General features: G+C 43.6%; 1 protein-coding gene across 2 annotated transcripts in view; it reads left to right on the top strand.

The window, feature by feature from the left end:
• CA8 (carbonic anhydrase 8) overlaps positions 1 to 19,426 on the top strand; it is a 53,410-nt gene that overhangs the window by 8,204 nt on the left and 25,780 nt on the right. For both annotated transcript variants that reach the window (XM_070747804.1, XM_070747803.1), the window contains exon 3: positions 2,287 to 2,411. In XM_070747804.1, coding sequence (XP_070603905.1) covers positions 2,287 to 2,411 — 125 coding nt within the window. The remainder of the gene's footprint in view (positions 1 to 2,286; positions 2,412 to 19,426) is intronic.

Below are 19,426 nucleotides of genomic sequence, written 5' to 3'. Positions count from 1 at the left end.
CGTTTGATATTTACTTGCCTGCTGTTGCTTCTCTTTATATTAATTAGTTTTGACTAGCTGATCAATCTTCATTGTTACATATTAGCAGGGCTCTCACATGGAGCTCACGTTTGATGTTTTATCTACAATTGGTTGCATGAGCCACTGTTGCTGAAATCAGACAATATGTGAAGTTACAGCCAAACAAATCACATTGTGGTGACAGTAATGTGTGTGTCCAGCTGCTGCTTGTTACTACTTATTTCATTCTTGTATTCAAATGGCCAAATATTTACTTACTTACTTACTTACTTATTTATTGGATTTGTATGCCGCCCCTCTCCGTAGACTCGGGGCGGCTAACAACAATAATAAAAAACAGCATGTAAATCCAATACTAGAACAACTAAAAAACCCTTATTTTAAAACCAATCATACACACAAACAAACAAACATACCATGCATAAATTGTAAAGGCCTAGGGGGAAAGAGTATCTCAGTTCCCCCATGCCTGACGGCAGAGGTGGGTTTTAAGGAGCTTACGGAAGGCGAGGAGGGTGGGGGCAATTCTAATCTCCGGGGGGAGTTGGTTCCAGGGGGCCGGGGCCACCACAGAGAAGGCTCTTCCCCTGGGCCCCGCCAACCGACATTGTTTAGTTGACGGGACCCGGAGAAGGCCCACTCTGTGGGACCTAACTGGTCGCTGGTATTCGTGCAGCAGAAGGCGGTCCCTGAGACAATCTGGTCCGGTGCAATGGAGGGCTTTATAGGTCATAACCAACACTTTGAATTATGACCGGAAACTGATCGGCAACCAATGCAGACTGCGGAGTGTTGGTGTTATATGGGCATTTTTGGGAAAGCCCATGATTGCTAGTCTCAAGGCAACTGTCACATAGTAAAACATGGACCCCTTATACGGTATAGCTTCCTAACAGACAGGAAGCAGCAGGTGAAGCTAGGAAAAATCACATCAGATACAGGTACGATTAGCACAGGTGCCCACCAAGGCTGTGTACTCTCACCACTTCTCTTCTCTCTATACACTAATGACTGCATCTCATACAATCCATCTGTTAAACTACTGAAGTTTGCAGATGATACAACAGTGATCAGACTCATTCGAGACAACGATGAATCCGCATACAGATGGGAAGTTGAACAACTATCCTTGTGGTGTGACCAGAACAATCTAGAACTGAACACACTCAAAACCGTAGAAATGGTGGTAGACTTTAAGAGAAACCCTTCCACCCTTCCACCTCTCACAATACTAGACAACACAGTATCAACAGTAGAGACCTTCAAATTTCTAGGTTCTATCATATCTCAAGACCTAAAATGGTCACCTAACATCAAAAACATCATCAAAAAAGCACAACAAAGAATGTTCTTTCTGCGCCAGCTCAGGAAGCACAAACTGCCCAAGGAGCTGCACCTCTATAACTGTCTGGTTTGGTGCTGCAACCCAACAGGACCGACACAGACTTCAGAGGATAATCAGAATTGCAGAAAAAACAATTGCTGCCAATCTGCCTTCCATTGAGGACCTGTATACTGTACGAGTCAAAAAGAGGGCGGGGAAAATATTTACTTACCCCTCACATCCTGGACACAAACTGTTTCAACTCCTACCCTCAAAACGTCGCTACAGTGCACTGCACACCAAGACAACTAGACACAAGAACAGTTTTCCCCCGAACGCCATCACTCTATTAAACAAATAATTCCCTCAACACTGTCAGACTTTCTACTAAATCTGCACTTCTATTCTACTAGTTTGTCTCATCATTCCTATCACCCATTTTCTCCCATGTTGACTGTATGACTTTAACTTGTTGCGTATATCCTAAGATTTTTATTAATATTGCTTTTTCATTGCTTATTTGACCCCTATGACAATCATTAAGTATTGTACCACATGATTCTTGACAAATGTATATTTTATTTTATGTACGTTGGGAGCATATGCACCAAGACAAATTCCTTGTGTGTCCAATCACACTTGGCCAATAAAAATTCTATTCTATTCTATAGTTTGTTTTCATAAACACAGTTTAATGTATATTTTTCACTAAGAAAAATGGTTACATTGCATAAATAAAAGAATGCAACTGGATACTATTTGTAGCATATCCATGAAGTATATTGCTCCACCAACTGTGTTAAGTGTGAACTCCATTGGAGTTTTCACATTTGACCTTTGCCCCAAGAGAAACAATTTCCCAACTGTTTGTTGAGAGCGGTTTTAGAACATTGCCAGCCATGAATATCACTTGCTATAATTTGTATTGTGCTCTTTTCCAGTGTTGGTGGGAGGCCCATTACCTCGGGGCCATGAATTTGAACTTCACAATGTTCGATTTCACTGGGGCAGAGAAAATCAGCGTGGCTCAGAACACACAGTTAATTTTAAAGCATTTCCCATGGAGGTAAGCGTGGTTTCACCTTACGTAGCCTTAGAATTTATTCTCTTAATGTTAAATCATTACCTCAATACCAGTTGGTTTCATTTTAACCCAGCATCTTATTGATTTATAGCAACAATTAAAGACAGTCACTTGAGGTGGGCACAGAGAATTTAAATTTACATGCATAGGATTATGCCTCTGGTGCAAATTCTGTATGATTAATTGGTCATAAAATTAGCAAACAGTACTATAAACTTTGGCATTAATAATATACTGAGAAATACCTGCCACAATAGTAATTTCTATGTCACCTTGAGTAACAAGTTGTTTTGCTTCCTCTGAATGGAACCAGCAGCCAAATCTCCAAAATCAAATAATGGCTCGGTCCTGATACTGAAGTTGTCCCCCATTTTGTGGTTTGAGGTGACTCTGAACAGCTTTATAAAGTGATAAAACATGCAGATATCAAAATAATTATGAGTATACAGTGTTCCCTCGATTTTCGCGGGTTCAGACTTCACGAAAAGTCTATACCACGGTTTTTCAAAAATATTAATTAAAAAATACTTTGCGTTTTTTCCCCCTATACCACGGTTTTTCCGACCTAATGACGTCATATATCATCGCCAAACTTTCATCTACCTTTAATAAATATTTTTAAAAATAAACTTTAATAAATAAACATGGTGAGTAATAATCTAAATGGTTGCTAAGGGAATGGGAAATTGCAATTCAGGGGTTTAAAGTGTTAAGGGAAGGCTTGGGATACTGTTCATAGCCAAAAATAGTGTATTTACTTCCGCATCTCTACTGCGCGGAAATTCAACTTTCTCAGGCGGTCTCGGAACGCATCCCCCGCGAAAATCGAGGGAACACTGTAAATCATATTTAAACTACAAACTAAAACAAAATTTTAAAAATTACATGTTTGGACTAGAGAGGTGGTGATGCCTTCTCTGTTACTGTGCCAACCCCTTCCTGCCAACAGGTCCTCCAGAGTCCCATGCCAGCCAGCATAGCCAAGTTTTAAGACTTTTCCCGAGACCTTAAAAAAGGTGGGGCAGATCTCACCCTCTGTGGCAAGATGACTCAAAGGATGGGGCCCATGGCAGAAATAGCTTTTCCCCCGGATCCCACCAGCTGAAATTCCTTGGCTGGTGGGCTTCGCACTAGGCCTTCCGCCAGCACGACTGGGGTAAGGGGGATTAGCCCCATTACAAAAATATGGTTCCATAAATTATTCTGGACCCATCCCATAGAGGGTTTTAAAAGTGATAATGAATACTTTGAGTAGAACCCAGATACAGTTTGGCCACCAATGCAGCTCACATAACAGTGGTGTTACATGTACACAGGGGCCTCCAAAACTATCTGTCCTGCTGCATTCTGGACCAATTGTATACAGTTTCTGAATGCTTTTCAAGTGTATCCCCGTACAGAGTGTATTGCAATAATCCAAAGGTGAGAAGACTAGGGCACCAGTGACTGAGCATAGGACCACATATATATAAATTCTTCAAAGTACTGTCCTTGGACCTCTACACATTTTTTCCAACGACTCTGCCATGACCAGTACTTGCCATGGAAGGCGTCTTCAGGGACGTCACGCAAGGTCTTTGTCATGGCTGATTAGATCTCTTCTATGGACAAAAAACGCTCCTTGCCACAATGCGCTACGAGTCCATGGGTTCCTGGCCAAACACCAGGTGCCAACGCTGCTCCATCACCCCTATAGTCCTGACGTTGCCCCAGCAGACTTCTTTTTGTTCCCAGCCCTGAAAGGAACCCGTTTTTCGTCCATGGAAGAGATCCAATCAGCCATGATGAGGACCTTGCGAGAGGTCCCTGAAGACGCCTTCCAGGGCGCGTACCGGTCATGGCAGAGTCACTGGAAAAAATGTGTAGAGGCCCAAGGACAGTACTTTGAAGAATTTTAAGTGTTTGTGCAAATCTGTTCAATAAATTACTTTTAAAAAAAAAAGCATTACTTTTAGAACGCACCCTGTATTCTAACACATTCCAATGGCTTTTTCTCCTGAGGACCCTGGCTACTTATGCCATCCATTGCCCATGGCAGTCACCTGTATACACTGAGGCACATGGCAGCAGTCACGCCCTGGCACTTCCCCCACCCAGCAGCAGTTACTTACCTACCTGCCAACCTGCTTACAAACCGACTGAGGCTTGCAACTTCCCACTGGCTTTCCCATTGACTGTAAATTGCACTACCCTATCAGCCAAGCTCTTATTGTCTTTCAGGAATAAATCAAAAGCTGTAGATGCTGTCATTTCAGCCTCAATAAGCAAAATTTAAGGAAAGTGATTGGGAGATTGCCCTGGCTCTGTTTCCCTTCCCACCAAGCATCATCTATGGAAAGGAAAGTATCTTACGTATTCTGAATTATGGTAGAAAACGTTCCATATTTATGCTCTGAATAGTGTAAGAGGCTGGCTGCAGGTAGAGAAATTCTGCATACTGCATGTCCTCCAGGAAACAGCAGAAGCTGGTTCACCAATTTAGATGAGGAATATGACAAGGACAAGGGAAATATATTCTCCAACTTATAACATGGCATGTATTCAAAAACACAGACCCACATATTTAGTAACATAATTAATGTCTTGACCCTTAGAACAATAGTGGTTGCTGAATGAGAAAGTGCCTTATAGCAGATATGTTTTTCAGTTTGAATTAGCTGAAGCTGATATAATATTTGCGGATGGTAGAGATTAGTAAGATTGTTTGCTTTATAAAATTGAAGTTTACCATTAACCCTACGCCACAGAATAAAAAGAAAAAAGTCAACAGATACTGGTACATCAAAGCTTCACAATTGTGGTATTATTTTCCAATTATAAATTGTTGAGAGGTTTGCTCTGGTTTGTTTTGTAAAAATGTTCTGCTTATAGGACCTTGACTGCTTTATATGATGTGCTCTTAGAGATCTCAGTTGTGGTTAGCTATGTTGAGAGCTATGTGTGCTAACACTATTTTGTTGCCCCCTTTGTAGTAAAAAATGCTGTCCTTTCCCACTATTAAAATAAGGTTCAACTAACACACGAGTAAGTAGACTAGACAGAAGCTGCCATTTTGTTCTTTTGTCAGCCCAATACAGAATACAATGATCTGCTCTCTGAAAAAGGCAGCTGAGGAAGAGACTCAGTCCATGTAATTACTACAACTATTCAGAATTTGTTGCAATGCAAAATGTATTTCAAATGCCATTTTGGTACTGTGGTTAAGACATCATATTAGAAATTGGGGGAATGTGAGTTTTAATCCCACCTTTGGCACAGAGCCAGCTGAGTGACCTTGAGATTGGTATATTCGGGTTTCTTCCCGTGTAGGATTTGGAAATTTCTGGCGACGTTTCGATGAGGTCCCACTCATCATCTTCAGGCTGGTGTTTCTGTCCTTGTTCTAAGGTGAAGCCATCGAGATAGAAAAACATCCCCAAAATATGAATAAGCGGGATGATACCTCCCGCCTCATCTGGAAACCAGCCCTCAAACGTAACCCAGCCATAAAAACAGAAACTAGACTCAGAACACATATTGCAAAACAATCAAGTAGCCTACAAGCTCCAACTACTCAGGATATCACGCCTAATCAACAACCATTAACTAATCAGCATACTTCAGCTACATCAACGACCCCAGATGTTACCCCACTGACTCACCAGGAAGTTTCTACACAGCAGGCAATTGCTGAGCCATCAAACCACACCCAGCCACCAGTATTTATAGAAGGAAGGCAGCTTAGGTCTCGCAGTGTTCGCTTTAGAACAAGGACAGAAACACCAGCCTGAAGATGATGAGTGGGACCTCATCGAAACGCCGCCAGAAATTTCCAAATCCTACACGGGAAGAAACCCGAATATACCAAGACTGTCATACCTGTACCCGTGAAAATCTACGAAAACAAATATATATATAAGAGACACCCCCCAAGAAGCAAGACACAGAACAGGACAAGGGCATCGCCCTCCTCCCTTACATCAAAGGCACCGCAGATAAAATCAGTAAAATTCTCTGCAAACACAACATCAAGACAGCCTTTGGTACAGATAAAAAAATAGCCAACATCCTAAGAAACCCGAAAGACAATATCCAGCTAGAAAATCAGGGAGTTTATCAAATACCGTGTAAAATCTGCCCAGCCACATATATTGGACAAACTAACAGGAGAGTAAATGCACATGTTGCAGAACATAAGAATGCATTAAGGAAAAAAGAAAAAACCTCCTCCCTTTTCCAACACTTCAAAACTACAGGACATGAAATTGATTTTGACAGTACCAAATAAATTTCCAAAACAGAACAATACAGCAAAAGAATAATCATGGAAGCCATCGAGATAGAAAAACATCCCCAAAATATGAACAAGCGGGATGATACCTCCCGCTTACCAGACATTTGGAAACCAGCCCTCAAACGTATCCCAGCCACAGAAACCAGACTCAGAACACACATTGAAAAACAATCAAGTAGCCTGCAAGCTCCAACTACTCAGGATATCACGCCTAATCTACAACCATTAACTAATCAGCATACCTCAGCTACATCAACGACCCCAGATGTTACCCCACTGACTCACCAGGAAGTTTCTACACAGCAGGCAATTGCTGAGCCATCAAACCACACCCAGCCACCAGTATTTATAGAAGGAAGGCAGCTCAGGTCTCGCAGTGTTCGCCTTAGAACAAGGACAGAAACACCAGCCTGAAGATGACGAGTGGGACCTCATCAAAACGTCACCAGAAATTTCCAAATCCTACACGGGAAGAAACCCGAATATACCAAGACCGTCATACCTGTACCCGTGAAAATCTACGAAAATGGGACCATCCTAGTCTCCCTTAATTTTAAAATTCCAGCTAAAAAAACCCAAACAAACATTTGACATACCGTGTTTCCCCGATAGTAAGGCAGTGTCTTACTCTCTTTTTACCCCCAAAAGCCCCACTGTGTCTTACTTTGGGGGTATGTCTTACATTGTCCCGGGCACCGGGGCCGGCTCGTCTTCGGGCGCGGGAAGCTGCCGGAAAGGAGGCGGGCGCCGACCTCGACGTTCGGCGGGTTGCGGGGAGCATCCCCTCGCCGCTCCCGGCAATGTTTCTCGGCAGGGGAGGCCAACTCCGCGGCGACACGGACGCTCGGCTGGCTGGCTAAAGGCAGGTCAAGGGGTGGATGGGCAGTCAAAAAGGGTGAGCGGCCGCCGCTGTGCCCTCCTTCGCCCGCCTCCTTTCCGGCAGTTCCCTGCGCGCCCCTCGCCTTCGCTCGCCGCGGCGCCACCGCCTCTTCCCCTGCCGAGGCTCAGCTGCAAGCGGCTCCGAGGCGAGCGGAAAGGAGGCGGGCGAAGGAGGGCGCAACTCCGGCCGCTCGCCTTGGAGCCCAGCGGCCTCGCTGGCCGCTTGCAGCTGAGCCTCGGCAGGGGAAGAGGCGGTGGCGCCGCGGCGAGCGAAGTGAGGGGCGTGCAGGGAGCTGCCGGAAAGGAGGCTGGTGAAGGAGGGCGCAGCTCCCTGCGCGCCCCTCGCCTTCGCTCGCCGCGGCGCCACCGCCTCTTCCCCTGCCGAGGCTCAGCTGCAAGCGGCTCCGAGGCGAGCGGAAAGGAGGCGGGCGAAGGAGGGCGCAGCTCCGGCCGCTCGCCTCGGAGCCCAGCGGCCTCGCTGGCCGCTTGCAGCTGAGCCTCGGCAGGGGAAGAGGCGGTGGCGCCGCGGCGAGCGAAGCGAGGGGCGCGCAGGGAGCTGCCGGAAAGGAGGCTGGTGAAGGAGGGCGCAGCTCCCTGCGCGCCCCTCGCCTTCGCTCGCCGCGGCGCCACCGCCTCTTCCCCTGCCGAGGCTCAGCTGCAAGCGGCTCCGAGGCGAGCGGAAAGGAGGCGGGCGAAGGAGGGCGCAGCTCCGGCCGCTCGCCTCGGAGCCGAGCGGCCTCGCTGGCCGCTTGCAGCTGAGCCTCGGCAGGGGAAGAGGCGGTGGCGCCGCGGCGAGCGAAGGCGAGGGGCGCGCGGGGAGCTTGGAAGCAATGTCATCGCCCCCCCCCCCGCAATACCGTTTATACCGTGTTTCCCCGAAAGTAAGACATATGTCTTACTTTCGGGGTATGGCTTATATAAGCCGACCCCCCTGAAACCCCCCATATGTCTTACAATCGGGGGGGTCTTACTATCGGGGAAACACGGTATATATATATATATATATATATGTAGATTGTTCTGAGTTCGGGTTTTGCCCTGTGTAATGTTTTGCATGTCTATGCGACGTTTCGGTGAAATCACATTCACCATCTTCAGGCTGGAGTTCCAATCTTTGTGTTGTTGTAAATGGAATATTAGCAAACTGACATTTCTTTCTAGTATGTAGTGTGGGGGTGGAGATTTGCTTTGAATGTAGCAAATAGATTGGGTGACTATGCTTCAGTGATCTGATTGGTTGGTGTAATCATAGTTATTAGAAGGAATGACATGAAGATTTTATGAAGTTTTTTGTTTAAGGCTGATTTCCAAATATAAAATTCTAAAATCATAATAATTAGAAGGATTGACATGTTGATTATTATGAAGTGTTTATTTTGTTTAAGGCTGGTTTCCAAATCTCTGGCAGACGGGAGGTATCATCTCTTTTATTTAAACAAAGGGGTCTCCTTTCAATTTCGATAGCTTCTAGAGAGATTCTTTTATATAAATTCTCTGTTTTGTGGAGTAATTTAGTTTTTTCAAAGTCAATTTCGTGCCCTGTTTTTTTAATGTGCTGGACAAGGGAGGAGGTCTTTTCTTGTTTTTTGACTGCATTCACATGTTCTGCTATGCGTTGGCTCACTCTTCGGTTAGTTTGTCCAATGTATGTGGCTGCACATGTTTTGCAAGGGATTTCATAGATTCCTTGGTATTCCAATTGGATTTTATCTTTGGGGCTCCTTAGGATATTAGATATTTTTTGGTTAGTGCAAAATGAGGTTTTGATGTTATGTTTGTGCAGGATTTTACTAATTTTATCCGTGGTGCCTTTGATGTAAGGAAGGATGGTGGTGCCATTGTCCTGTTCTTGATCTTGTTTTTTGGGGGGTGTCTCTTTATTGATTAGGTTTGTTATTGTTTTCTCTTTGAATCCATTAGAAATTAGTACATCTTTGAGTTTGTTCAATTCAGTTTTTAAGTGCTCATGGTCAGCTAAGCGTTTGGTTCTGGTGATGAGAGTTTTGGCCACTGAGGTGATTTGTGCGGGGTGGTGGTGTGAGTGTGCATTTAGATAACGGTTGGTATGGGTTTTCTTTTGGTAGATAGTATGTCCTAGGCTGCCATTGGGTTTTTTATAGACCAGTACATCTAGAAAGGGAAGTTGATCATTGATTTCTGTTTCCATAGTAAACTGTATTTTGGGGTGTAGGCTGTTGAGATGTGTGAGGAAATTGTCTAGTTTTTCTTTACCATGTGGCCAAATTACAAAGGTATCATCAACATATCTCAGCCAAAGTTTGGGTTTGTATTTGGCTTGCTCTAAAGCATTATTTTCGAAATATTCCATATAGAGGTTGGCTATGACAGGTGATAGAGGTGATCCCATGGGGGCTCCCTCTATTTGTTTATATCTTTGTTCATTATAGATGAAGTATGTATTGGTCAGGCAGTGGTTGGTAAGGTCTAGGATATATTTGGGGGGTTTGTGTTTGTCCTGGATAGCTGTCAAGGCTTCTTTAATAGGTATTTGTGTGAACAGGGACACGACATCGAAACTTACAAGTAGGTCATCGGGTTGTAGGTTTTGTTTTTTAATTATTTGTATAAAGTGGAATGAATTTTGAACATATGAGGTAATAGTTTCTGTATATGGTTGAAGGTATTTGGCTAAAAATTTGGCAAGGTTTTGTAGAGGGGAGCCTATAGAACTGACTATTGGTCTGAGAGGTATTCCTTCTTTGTGTATTTTTGGAAGGCCATAGAGTTTTGGACATATGGAAGATTTTTCTCTGGGGATGATTTTTTGCTGGATTTCTTCGCTGATGGGAGAGGCCTTGATTTTAGATTTGGTGGTTTTTTCTAGGTAGGTGGTAGGATCTGTGCTTAGGAGTTTGTAGGCCGGGTTTTGTAGTAGATTTGTCATTTTTTCTTTGTATTCTGCTGTGTTCATTACTATAGTGGAGTTTCCTTTATCGGCTGGGTGGATTATTATTTCCTGGTTTTTCTTCAGATTGATAAGAGCATCTCTTTCTTCCTGCTGTATGTTGCTTTTAGGAGGTTTACTAGAGCAGAGAATATTAGTGACTTTAAGTCTGATTTTGTTAGCAGTATCTGGGTTGATTTTATTTAAAGTTGTTTCAATTCCACATATGATGTTTTCAGTTGGTATCCGTCTTGGAGTTATTGCAAAATTAAATCCTTTTGAAAGAATATTGGTTTCTGTAGTGGTGAGTATCTTGTCTGATATGTTATGTACTGTTTTGGTCATAAGTTGTTGTGGAGGGCTGGGTTTTTGCTGTACCTCTAGTATTTGGAGTTTCTTATTATGTGTGTCTGTCTTGTATTGGGTTTCTGTTTCTGCCCTCCAGATTGATATTTGTTTGAATTTATCCCAGAGTATAGGGTGTATTTGGTTACTGATTTTAAGGTGAAGAGAGAGTAGACTTTTGTTGATTTCATCAAGTATGAATCTTTTTTTGTGGAGTTCATTTCTGATTAGGGCTAATTCAGTTCTTTTTAGGATCCTCTCTATGGTTGGGGTTTTTGGGTGGAATTTTAGTTGGAAGTATTTGGGAATTATTTTTTTGTCCCTGCAGTTGCGTAGGAATGTGAGATCACATAAGATGGAGGCTTTTCTGACTTCAAGTTTTTCATAGGTCCTAGTCAGTAGGAAAGTGTCCTCCCCGTAGAGGCAAGATATTTGTTTTCGTAAATTTTCACGGGTATATGTATGTAGATTGTTCTGAGTTCGGGTTTTGCCCTGTGTAATGTTTTGCATGTCTATGCGACGTTTCGGTGAAATCACATTCACCATCTTCAGGCTGGAGTTCCAATCTTTGTGTTGTTGTAAATGGAATATTAGCAAACTGACATTTCTTTCTAGTATGTAGTGTGGGGGTGGAGATTTGCTTTGAATGTAGCAAATAGATTGGGTGACTATGCTTCAGTGATCTGATTGGTTGGTGTAATCATAGTTATTAGAAGGAATGACATGAAGATTTTATGAAGTTTTTTGTTTAAGGCTGATTTCCAAATATAAAATTCTAAAATCATAATAATTAGAAGGATTGACATGTTGATTATTATGAAGTGTTTATTTTGTTTAAGGCTGGTTTCCAAATCTCTGGCAGACGGGAGGTATCATCTCTTTTATTTAAACAAAGGGGTCTCCTTTCAATTTCGATAGCTTCTAGAGAGATTCTTTTATATAAATTCTCTGTTTTGTGGAGTAATTTAGTTTTTTCAAAGTCAATTTCGTGCCCTGTTTTTTTAATGTGCTGGACAAGGGAGGAGGTCTTTTCTTGTTTTTTGACTGCATTCACATGTTCTGCTATGCGTTGGCTCACTCTTCGGTTAGTTTGTCCAATGTATGTGGCTGCACATGTTTTGCAAGGGATTTCATAGATTCCTTGGTATTCCAATTGGATTTTATCTTTGGGGCTCCTTAGGATATTAGATATTTTTTGGTTAGTGCAAAATGAGGTTTTGATGTTATGTTTGTGCAGGATTTTACTAATTTTATCCGTGGTGCCTTTGATGTAAGGAAGGATGGTGGTGCCATTGTCCTGTTCTTGATCTTGTTTTTTGGGGGGTGTCTCTTTATTGATTAGGTTTGTTATTGTTTTCTCTTTGAATCCATTAGAAATTAGTACATCTTTGAGTTTGTTCAATTCAGTTTTTAAGTGCTCATGGTCAGCTAAGCGTTTGGTTCTGGTGATGAGAGTTTTGGCCACTGAGGTGATTTGTGCGGGGTGGTGGTGTGAGTGTGCATTTAGATAACGGTTGGTATGGGTTTTCTTTTGGTAGATAGTATGTCCTAGGCTGCCATTGGGTTTTTTATAGACCAGTACATCTAGAAAGGGAAGTTGATCATTGATTTCTGTTTCCATAGTAAACTGTATTTTGGGGTGTAGGCTGTTGAGATGTGTGAGGAAATTGTCTAGTTTTTCTTTACCATGTGGCCAAATTACAAAGGTATCATCAACATATCTCAGCCAAAGTTTGGGTTTGTATTTGGCTTGCTCTAAAGCATTATTTTCGAAATATTCCATATAGAGGTTGGCTATGACAGGTGATAGAGGTGATCCCATGGGGGCTCCCTCTATTTGTTTATATCTTTGTTCATTATAGATGAAGTATGTATTGGTCAGGCAGTGGTTGGTAAGGTCTAGGATATATTTGGGGGGTTTGTGTTTGTCCTGGATAGCTGTCAAGGCTTCTTTAATAGGTATTTGTGTGAACAGGGACACGACATCGAAACTTACAAGTAGGTCATCGGGTTGTAGGTTTTGTTTTTTAATTATTTGTATAAAGTGGAATGAATTTTGAACATATGAGGTAATAGTTTCTGTATATGGTTGATATATATATATATATATATATATATATATATATATATATATATATATATATATAGAGAGAGAGAGAGAGAGAGAGAGAGAGAGAGAGAGAGAGAGAGAGAGACACACGCCTCTACTTAAGAATTTTTGTAGATAAGAACCGGGTGTGCAAGATATATATCTTGCACACCCGGTTCTTATCTACAAAAAATCTTAAGTAGAGGCGTTCTTAAGTAGAGGTACCACTGTGTGTATGTATATATCGGGTTTTGCCCCGTGTAATATTTTGAGTGTCTATGCGACGTTTCGGTGAAATCACATTCACCATCATCAGTCTGAAGTTGTAAGCTTCAGTTGTAAACTATATCTACAGCAGCACGAAGCTTACAACTTCAGCCTGATGATGGTGAATGTGATTTCACCGAAACGTCGCATAGACACTCAAAATATTACACGGGGCAAAACCCGAACTCAGAACAATCTACACACACACACACACACACACACACACACATACACACACACACACAGAGATACACACACATACACACATATATACATATATATATACTCTATTCAATAATAAGGTAGAATTAATATATTCTATTCAATAATAAGGTTATTATATGTTGTTAGAATGATTTCTTTTTCTTTTTCACAACTTTTTTCCCTGCCTGATAAAATCACAGATTAGTTCTCAGCATCCACCCTTAACACAGAGCTCCAAATCCATTTAACATGGAAGGAAGTTTCATTGATTTCACAGCCTGGCCGTCTGATTTAATGCTGCCATGTCAGCTGCAACAGTACAAAAAGTGCTTTGTCCCAGGGTAGCCAATTTAGCATTCTATCTTACGTGTTGGGCAGATAGCCCTGCAGTTCTTTTTCACTTTTGTCTTAAAAATTCTATGCTGTTGTGTCTTTTGAATTTGTAAGCTTCACAAAAGTTGCCATGCAACAATTATGTATCACACCTATAAGAATAAAGAAGGCACCTGAAGAGGGCTAATTATCTTTGTTCAGCTATAGAAGTCATATGCCATTTTAATTCTTAAAAAGCACTTCTGGGATAGTGTGGGAAACAGACATATAGCACTGTAGCAATAAAGGGGAATATTTGTAGCTCAGGATTGAAATGAGGGGTCCTTGGTACTCTCTGAGCTTGCCTGTTTTCTTGCAGACATTTTATTACCCTAACCAGGTAACATAATCAGTGCTAAGGTAGTAAGTGGTGTGCAGTACACTAACACTGATGATGTGTTAGTTTAGGGTAATGAAACATGGGAAATCAAGCTCATAGAGAACCAGAGACCCCTGATAGAGCACTGTCTGTTCATTTCAAAGCAGCTGGGCCATACTTGCATTATCCCAGTACAGCTGCTTTAAGATGTTGCAGAGAGGTGCTATGTTACTACATGTGTTTGGAAATGATCATCACTACATCTGGTGGCAGTGAATTCTGTAGTTAAACTATACCTGTGATGGAGAGCCACATCTGAAGCACTCGAGGCACTCAGTTCCAGCTTGTATGTGTTTTCTGGCCAGCTGATTTGAGGCCTTCCAGAGGGCAGGGGGGAGATTGTTTTAGCCTTCCCCAGGCTTCAGGAAAGCCTCTGGAGCCTGTAAATGTTGTGTGTCCAATCACACTTGGCCAATAAAGAATTCTGTTCTGTTCTGTTCTATTCTATTCTATTTAATGCAAAGTATCTTTGTGAAAGATATTAAGACAAACCAGGAGGTTGTTTTCTTGAGCAACACACATGCTAATTCTAGAGGTGTTTATTTTATACCTTTTTCATTTTTAGTAGTTTATAGATGGCATAAATTATTTTAAATCAGCTTAATTGAGATTGAGCATTCCAGTTTCACATCATAAAGTGACTCCCCAATGTGTAGACATGTAACTTCATTAGCATTTCACTGTTCTTAGCTCAGCAGTACTTACTCAATTGATTTAGAATAAATGCTCAGCTCATTACACAGACTGTAGATATCACTTTTATTTGAGAAAAGAGACTACTTCCAAACTCAAATAAAATGTTAAATTGGATATGACTGAAGCCAATTCAAATATTTATTAAACAAAATAGTAATGTCTATTTAGAAACAGAAAAAGACTCTTCAAATCATTTTAGCTTTAATACAGTTTTATACTTTCAGGAGGATATTAAACATTAAGCTCATACACTCATTATATATAATTTCTATTTTACCTTTTGTTCTGCCGGGTTCTCTGGTAGAAGCCTCCTGAAAATTCACGGGTACAAATTTCTTACACACACACGTTTGAAAATTCAAAACAATGTCCTTTATCACAAAATTCAAAAGAAACAAAGCACCCTTTTTGTATTGCAAAGAGCACTCTTCCCCAAAACAACCTTGTAGGCTGTACAAGTCCCTTAATCAGTCCTTAAGTACTTAGCTAGTAGCTGTGAAGAAACGTCGCAGCCCTCCTTCTTCCCACGAAGTGAAACGCACACACACACACACTTTACTCTGCTTTGGTGTCAAAGGCATGAAAAATCCACAAACAAAGTTCAGAAACATTGAGGCACGATCCTGAAGAACTGCAATCAGATAATCTTCCACAACGGCCAAACTAGCACGCTGCTATTTATAGCAGCAGCTCTAATTACTGGAGCCCTACCCAAACACAGGTGGCCTCTCTTATCTCTTGTAACATTTCCTCAATTGGTCTCTTCGATGCATAAGTCTGCGCCTGCGTGGGTCTAACACTTTGTCATCCGAATCGACCGAAGATAATGGTGATTGGCTTCCTGGGCTGTGTGCCAAGCCCCCCTCTTCCAAGTCACCCCCACCTTCTTCGTCCAAGGAAACTGCACTCCCTGACTCTGCCGGCAAAAAAACAGGCCTAGGACATGTTGACGTTTCCCCTGCCTCCACCTCCACATTCCCTGGGGCAGGAACTGGGCCAGAGCCAACCACAACACCTTTCATATTTTTTCTTTCTTTAATCATGCAGGAAAAATAATTATTTGTTTGTCTCTCTTTCTAATAAACAATGGCCCTGGAGGGAAGGGTTAGATTTGTCCTATTTTTGCACTTAAGATGTCCCAACTCAGGTCATGCCATATACCTGCAATCAAGTAAATAAAATTACAAAATCCCAAGAGCAAAGTGTAAGAAATACTTCAGCACTTTGAATTGAATTAGAAGAAAAAAAAATCAGTTTAGGCCAGTGATGTGTGGAAACGTGGTACAATCCGCTGGCCAGCATGCATGCACAGTCCAGTTTTCAGCACTGTTGCATGCGTGAAGGGATTGCGCTCCAGAAAAGTCAAACTTCTGGATTCTAGCACGCATGCACACTCAATAATCAGCTGGCCAGTGCATATGCTCATGCGAATTTTTGGCACTGCCACATGCACAGAGGGATCGCGTTCCAGAAAAGCTGAACTTCCAGGTTCTAGCATGGATGCGTACCTGACGATCAGCTGGGCAGTGCACATACGCGCACCTGTTTTGGGCACTGCTGTTTGTGCCAAGGACAGCTGATTATCACGTGTGCAGGAGCGCTAGAAACCCAGAAGGCAAACAGGCGGGGCAACATGGTTTCGCGTTCCACTTTGGGCACACATAGCATAGGTTTTCTATCATGGCTTTAGGGCAGTGATGGTGAACTTTTTTTTCCTTGGGTGCCAAAAGAGCATGCTTGTGCACTATTGCGCATGCATGAGTGCCCACACCCACAATTCAATGCCTGGGGAGGGCGAAAACAGCTTCCCCCATCCCCTGGAGGCCTTCTGGAGGCCAGAAATGGCCTGTTTCCCAACTTCTGATGTACCCAGTAAGCTCAGGTTCTCCACTGCATCTGGAAGGAGAGTCCAACATGGGTAATTTACCAATCCTATTGGTAGAGACTGAGTTAATTTAAATATTTAAATATGAGGTAGTCACCGCCCCTTAGCAGCCCCCAATACCTCAGTTTTAAAAACTCAGTCCAAGAGTAGAGACTGTTGAGTTTTCTTCTGTATAGAAGTAATGTATAGTAATAAATATCTTGATTAATTCTTGTGTTTTTCTGTTTTTTGCTTTTTACAGATTGCAGTGAATGAAGAGGAAAATCCTGGAAGGGGTCTCTGCCCTCCACGGGCACCCCCCCCCCACCGTATTCCTCCTCGGGTTTCCCTTCCCTCAGCGGGTACTATTCCTATCAAGGAGCGACTCAGCCTGGGGTCACTGGCCTCCGTGGCCAAACCCGGCTGCCAACCGAAGGTGAGGGGGTCAGTCCCCCTCACTGGGAGGCTTGGGGATGGCCTTTCCCTCGGCAAAAAAGACTTGGCGCAGGGCCAGCGCCTCTCAGTTGTTCGGCGGTGAAAGAAAAAAAACCGCCGCCGCTGCCGTGACCGCCGAAACCGCCGCCGCTTGAAAGCCGCTTGGATCGGCAAAGAGAGTCATTAAATGGAAGGACGGTGGGGCAGGCTCCTTCAAAGGGGGGGAAGTCACCCCTGAGGAAGAGGAAGGCGGCAATAGCGCGGAGATCGCCATTTTGGGCAAACAGTTTCCCGCGCCCGCCATTTTTAGGCGGGAAGGCAATTGCTCTCCGCCCAATCAGTGGGCGCGATCAACAAATAGAAGGCGCAGGCGTAAGCTCTGAGATGCTTAAATGCCATTTTGTTGAGAACTGGTTACGAGCAGCCTTCGTTCTCAACGTGTCTCTTCAGTCTTTGTAGACAATTTAACAGCTGTTAAAATCATAAGTAGCCATGGAGGATAAGGCTCCGGAGAAAACTTCCCCCAGCTTGGTGCCTCAGGATAAAGGCAAGCTGAAGCCCAAAGAGAAATCTAAGGCTCAGGCCTCCTCTTCCCTCAAAGAGGCAGAGAGGCGCATTAAAGCATTGGAGCAGAGGTTAGAGGCAGCCCTTCTGACACCAAGAAACGCCTCTCCTTTACTACAGGCCAGGGATCAACCAGCCCCTCAATCTATTTTGAGACCTGCAGAGACTCTGTCAGAAAGAGATTGGTCTCCAGAAAGGCAGAATCCTTTTATGCCTCGGGTTGTTCCTCCATCTGGCCATCATCAGGCGAGACCAGGGTCTGCTAGTCATTCATTGAGGAGTGCTCCCTCAGCCACCTTTACGCCCACGGCTGCTGGGCTTAGGGTGCAGCCTGACACTTGGCAGCAGATGTCCCCGGCTTTACAGGAACTCATCTCTGATGCATACTCTCAGGGGATGGCAGTGGGGGTGCACCAAAACGTTTAGCTGCTGGAGAAGCTGCTGGAATTTCCGCCTATTGACCAGCCGGTAATGACTCTGATTCCAAAGGCCTTGGTGCCATCAGAAACAGGCGATAGTTTAAAGCCAGAGGATAGAAAGGCGGAGATATTGCTGCGCAAATCTCATCAAATGGCTAGCTGGGGGTTTCGAGCAGCCACCGCAGCTTCATTTTTTAATCGAGCTTCGATAATGTGGCTGCAGGAAGTGCAGGCCCGCCTAGGTCCAGAAGAAGGCCGATTGCGTCAGGACCTCAGTAAATTGTTGGCGGCTGCAGAATTTTCGGCAGACGCCACCCTCCACGCAGCAAAATTTTCGTCTCGAGGGATGGCGGCGACGCTGGCCTCCGCACGCCTCCTTTGGTTTGAGGAGCTGGCCAGCTGACCTAAAGTCGAAGTGGAACTTGGCCTCATCTCCATGCCAAGGTGATAAGCTTTTTGGAGAAGCTTTGGACCCTGTCTTAATTGAAGACAAGGACAAACGGAAGACCCTTCCCAGAGCATACCGATGCCAGGAACGCCGTATTAATCCCTACACTCGCCGTCAGCCATTTCGGTGGGACTCCTCCTCGTCTGTGGGACAGACTAATAGGTCATACCCGCAGAACCAGTATAACCAGCCCACCTTTCGAGGTGACCGCGCGGCTTTTCAAGACAGGCCCAGAGGTTACCAACAGGCAAGGCGACCCTTCAGAGGGAACCAAAGGGGCTTCAAATGCACCAAATGACTTGGCTTCACTACAGCCCATAGGAGGAAAACTCCAATGTTTCAGTGCCTCCTGGAGGGATACCTCCACCGACAAATGGGCAATAGCCACAATATCTCAAGGGCTGCGTCTGGAGTTCCTTCAGCCCCCACCAAACCGGTTTGTCCAATGTCCAATGACTCGAGATCCAATAAAAAGGCATCATTTGCAATTGGAGAAAGATCATCTTTTACACATAGAGGCAATAGAGAGGGTGCCCGAACATGCCAAGGGCACGGGATTCTACTTCATCGTTTTTCTCGTGCCAAAGTCATTGGGAGGGTTCAGTATGATCCTAAACCTGAAACTCCTGAATACCTTCATTCGATATCGGAGATTTCGAATGCATTCCCTCCAATCGATTCTGGCCTCTATTCGACATCACGATTTCCTCACGTCTATTGACCTAAAGGAGGCTTACCTACATATTCCGGTTTGGCCGGCCCATCGTCGATTTCTCAGGTTTTGTCTCAACGGTGTCCACTACCAGTACCGGGCCATGCCCTTCGGCCTGTCCTCGGCGCCTCATACATTTACAAAGC

Source organism: Erythrolamprus reginae, chromosome 3 (assembly GCF_031021105.1).
Source record: "Erythrolamprus reginae isolate rEryReg1 chromosome 3, rEryReg1.hap1, whole genome shotgun sequence".
Taxonomy (NCBI): Eukaryota; Metazoa; Chordata; class Lepidosauria; order Squamata; family Dipsadidae; genus Erythrolamprus; species Erythrolamprus reginae.
Note: the sequence above shows the minus strand (reverse complement) of the source record. Positions and strands in the feature narration are given on the sequence as shown.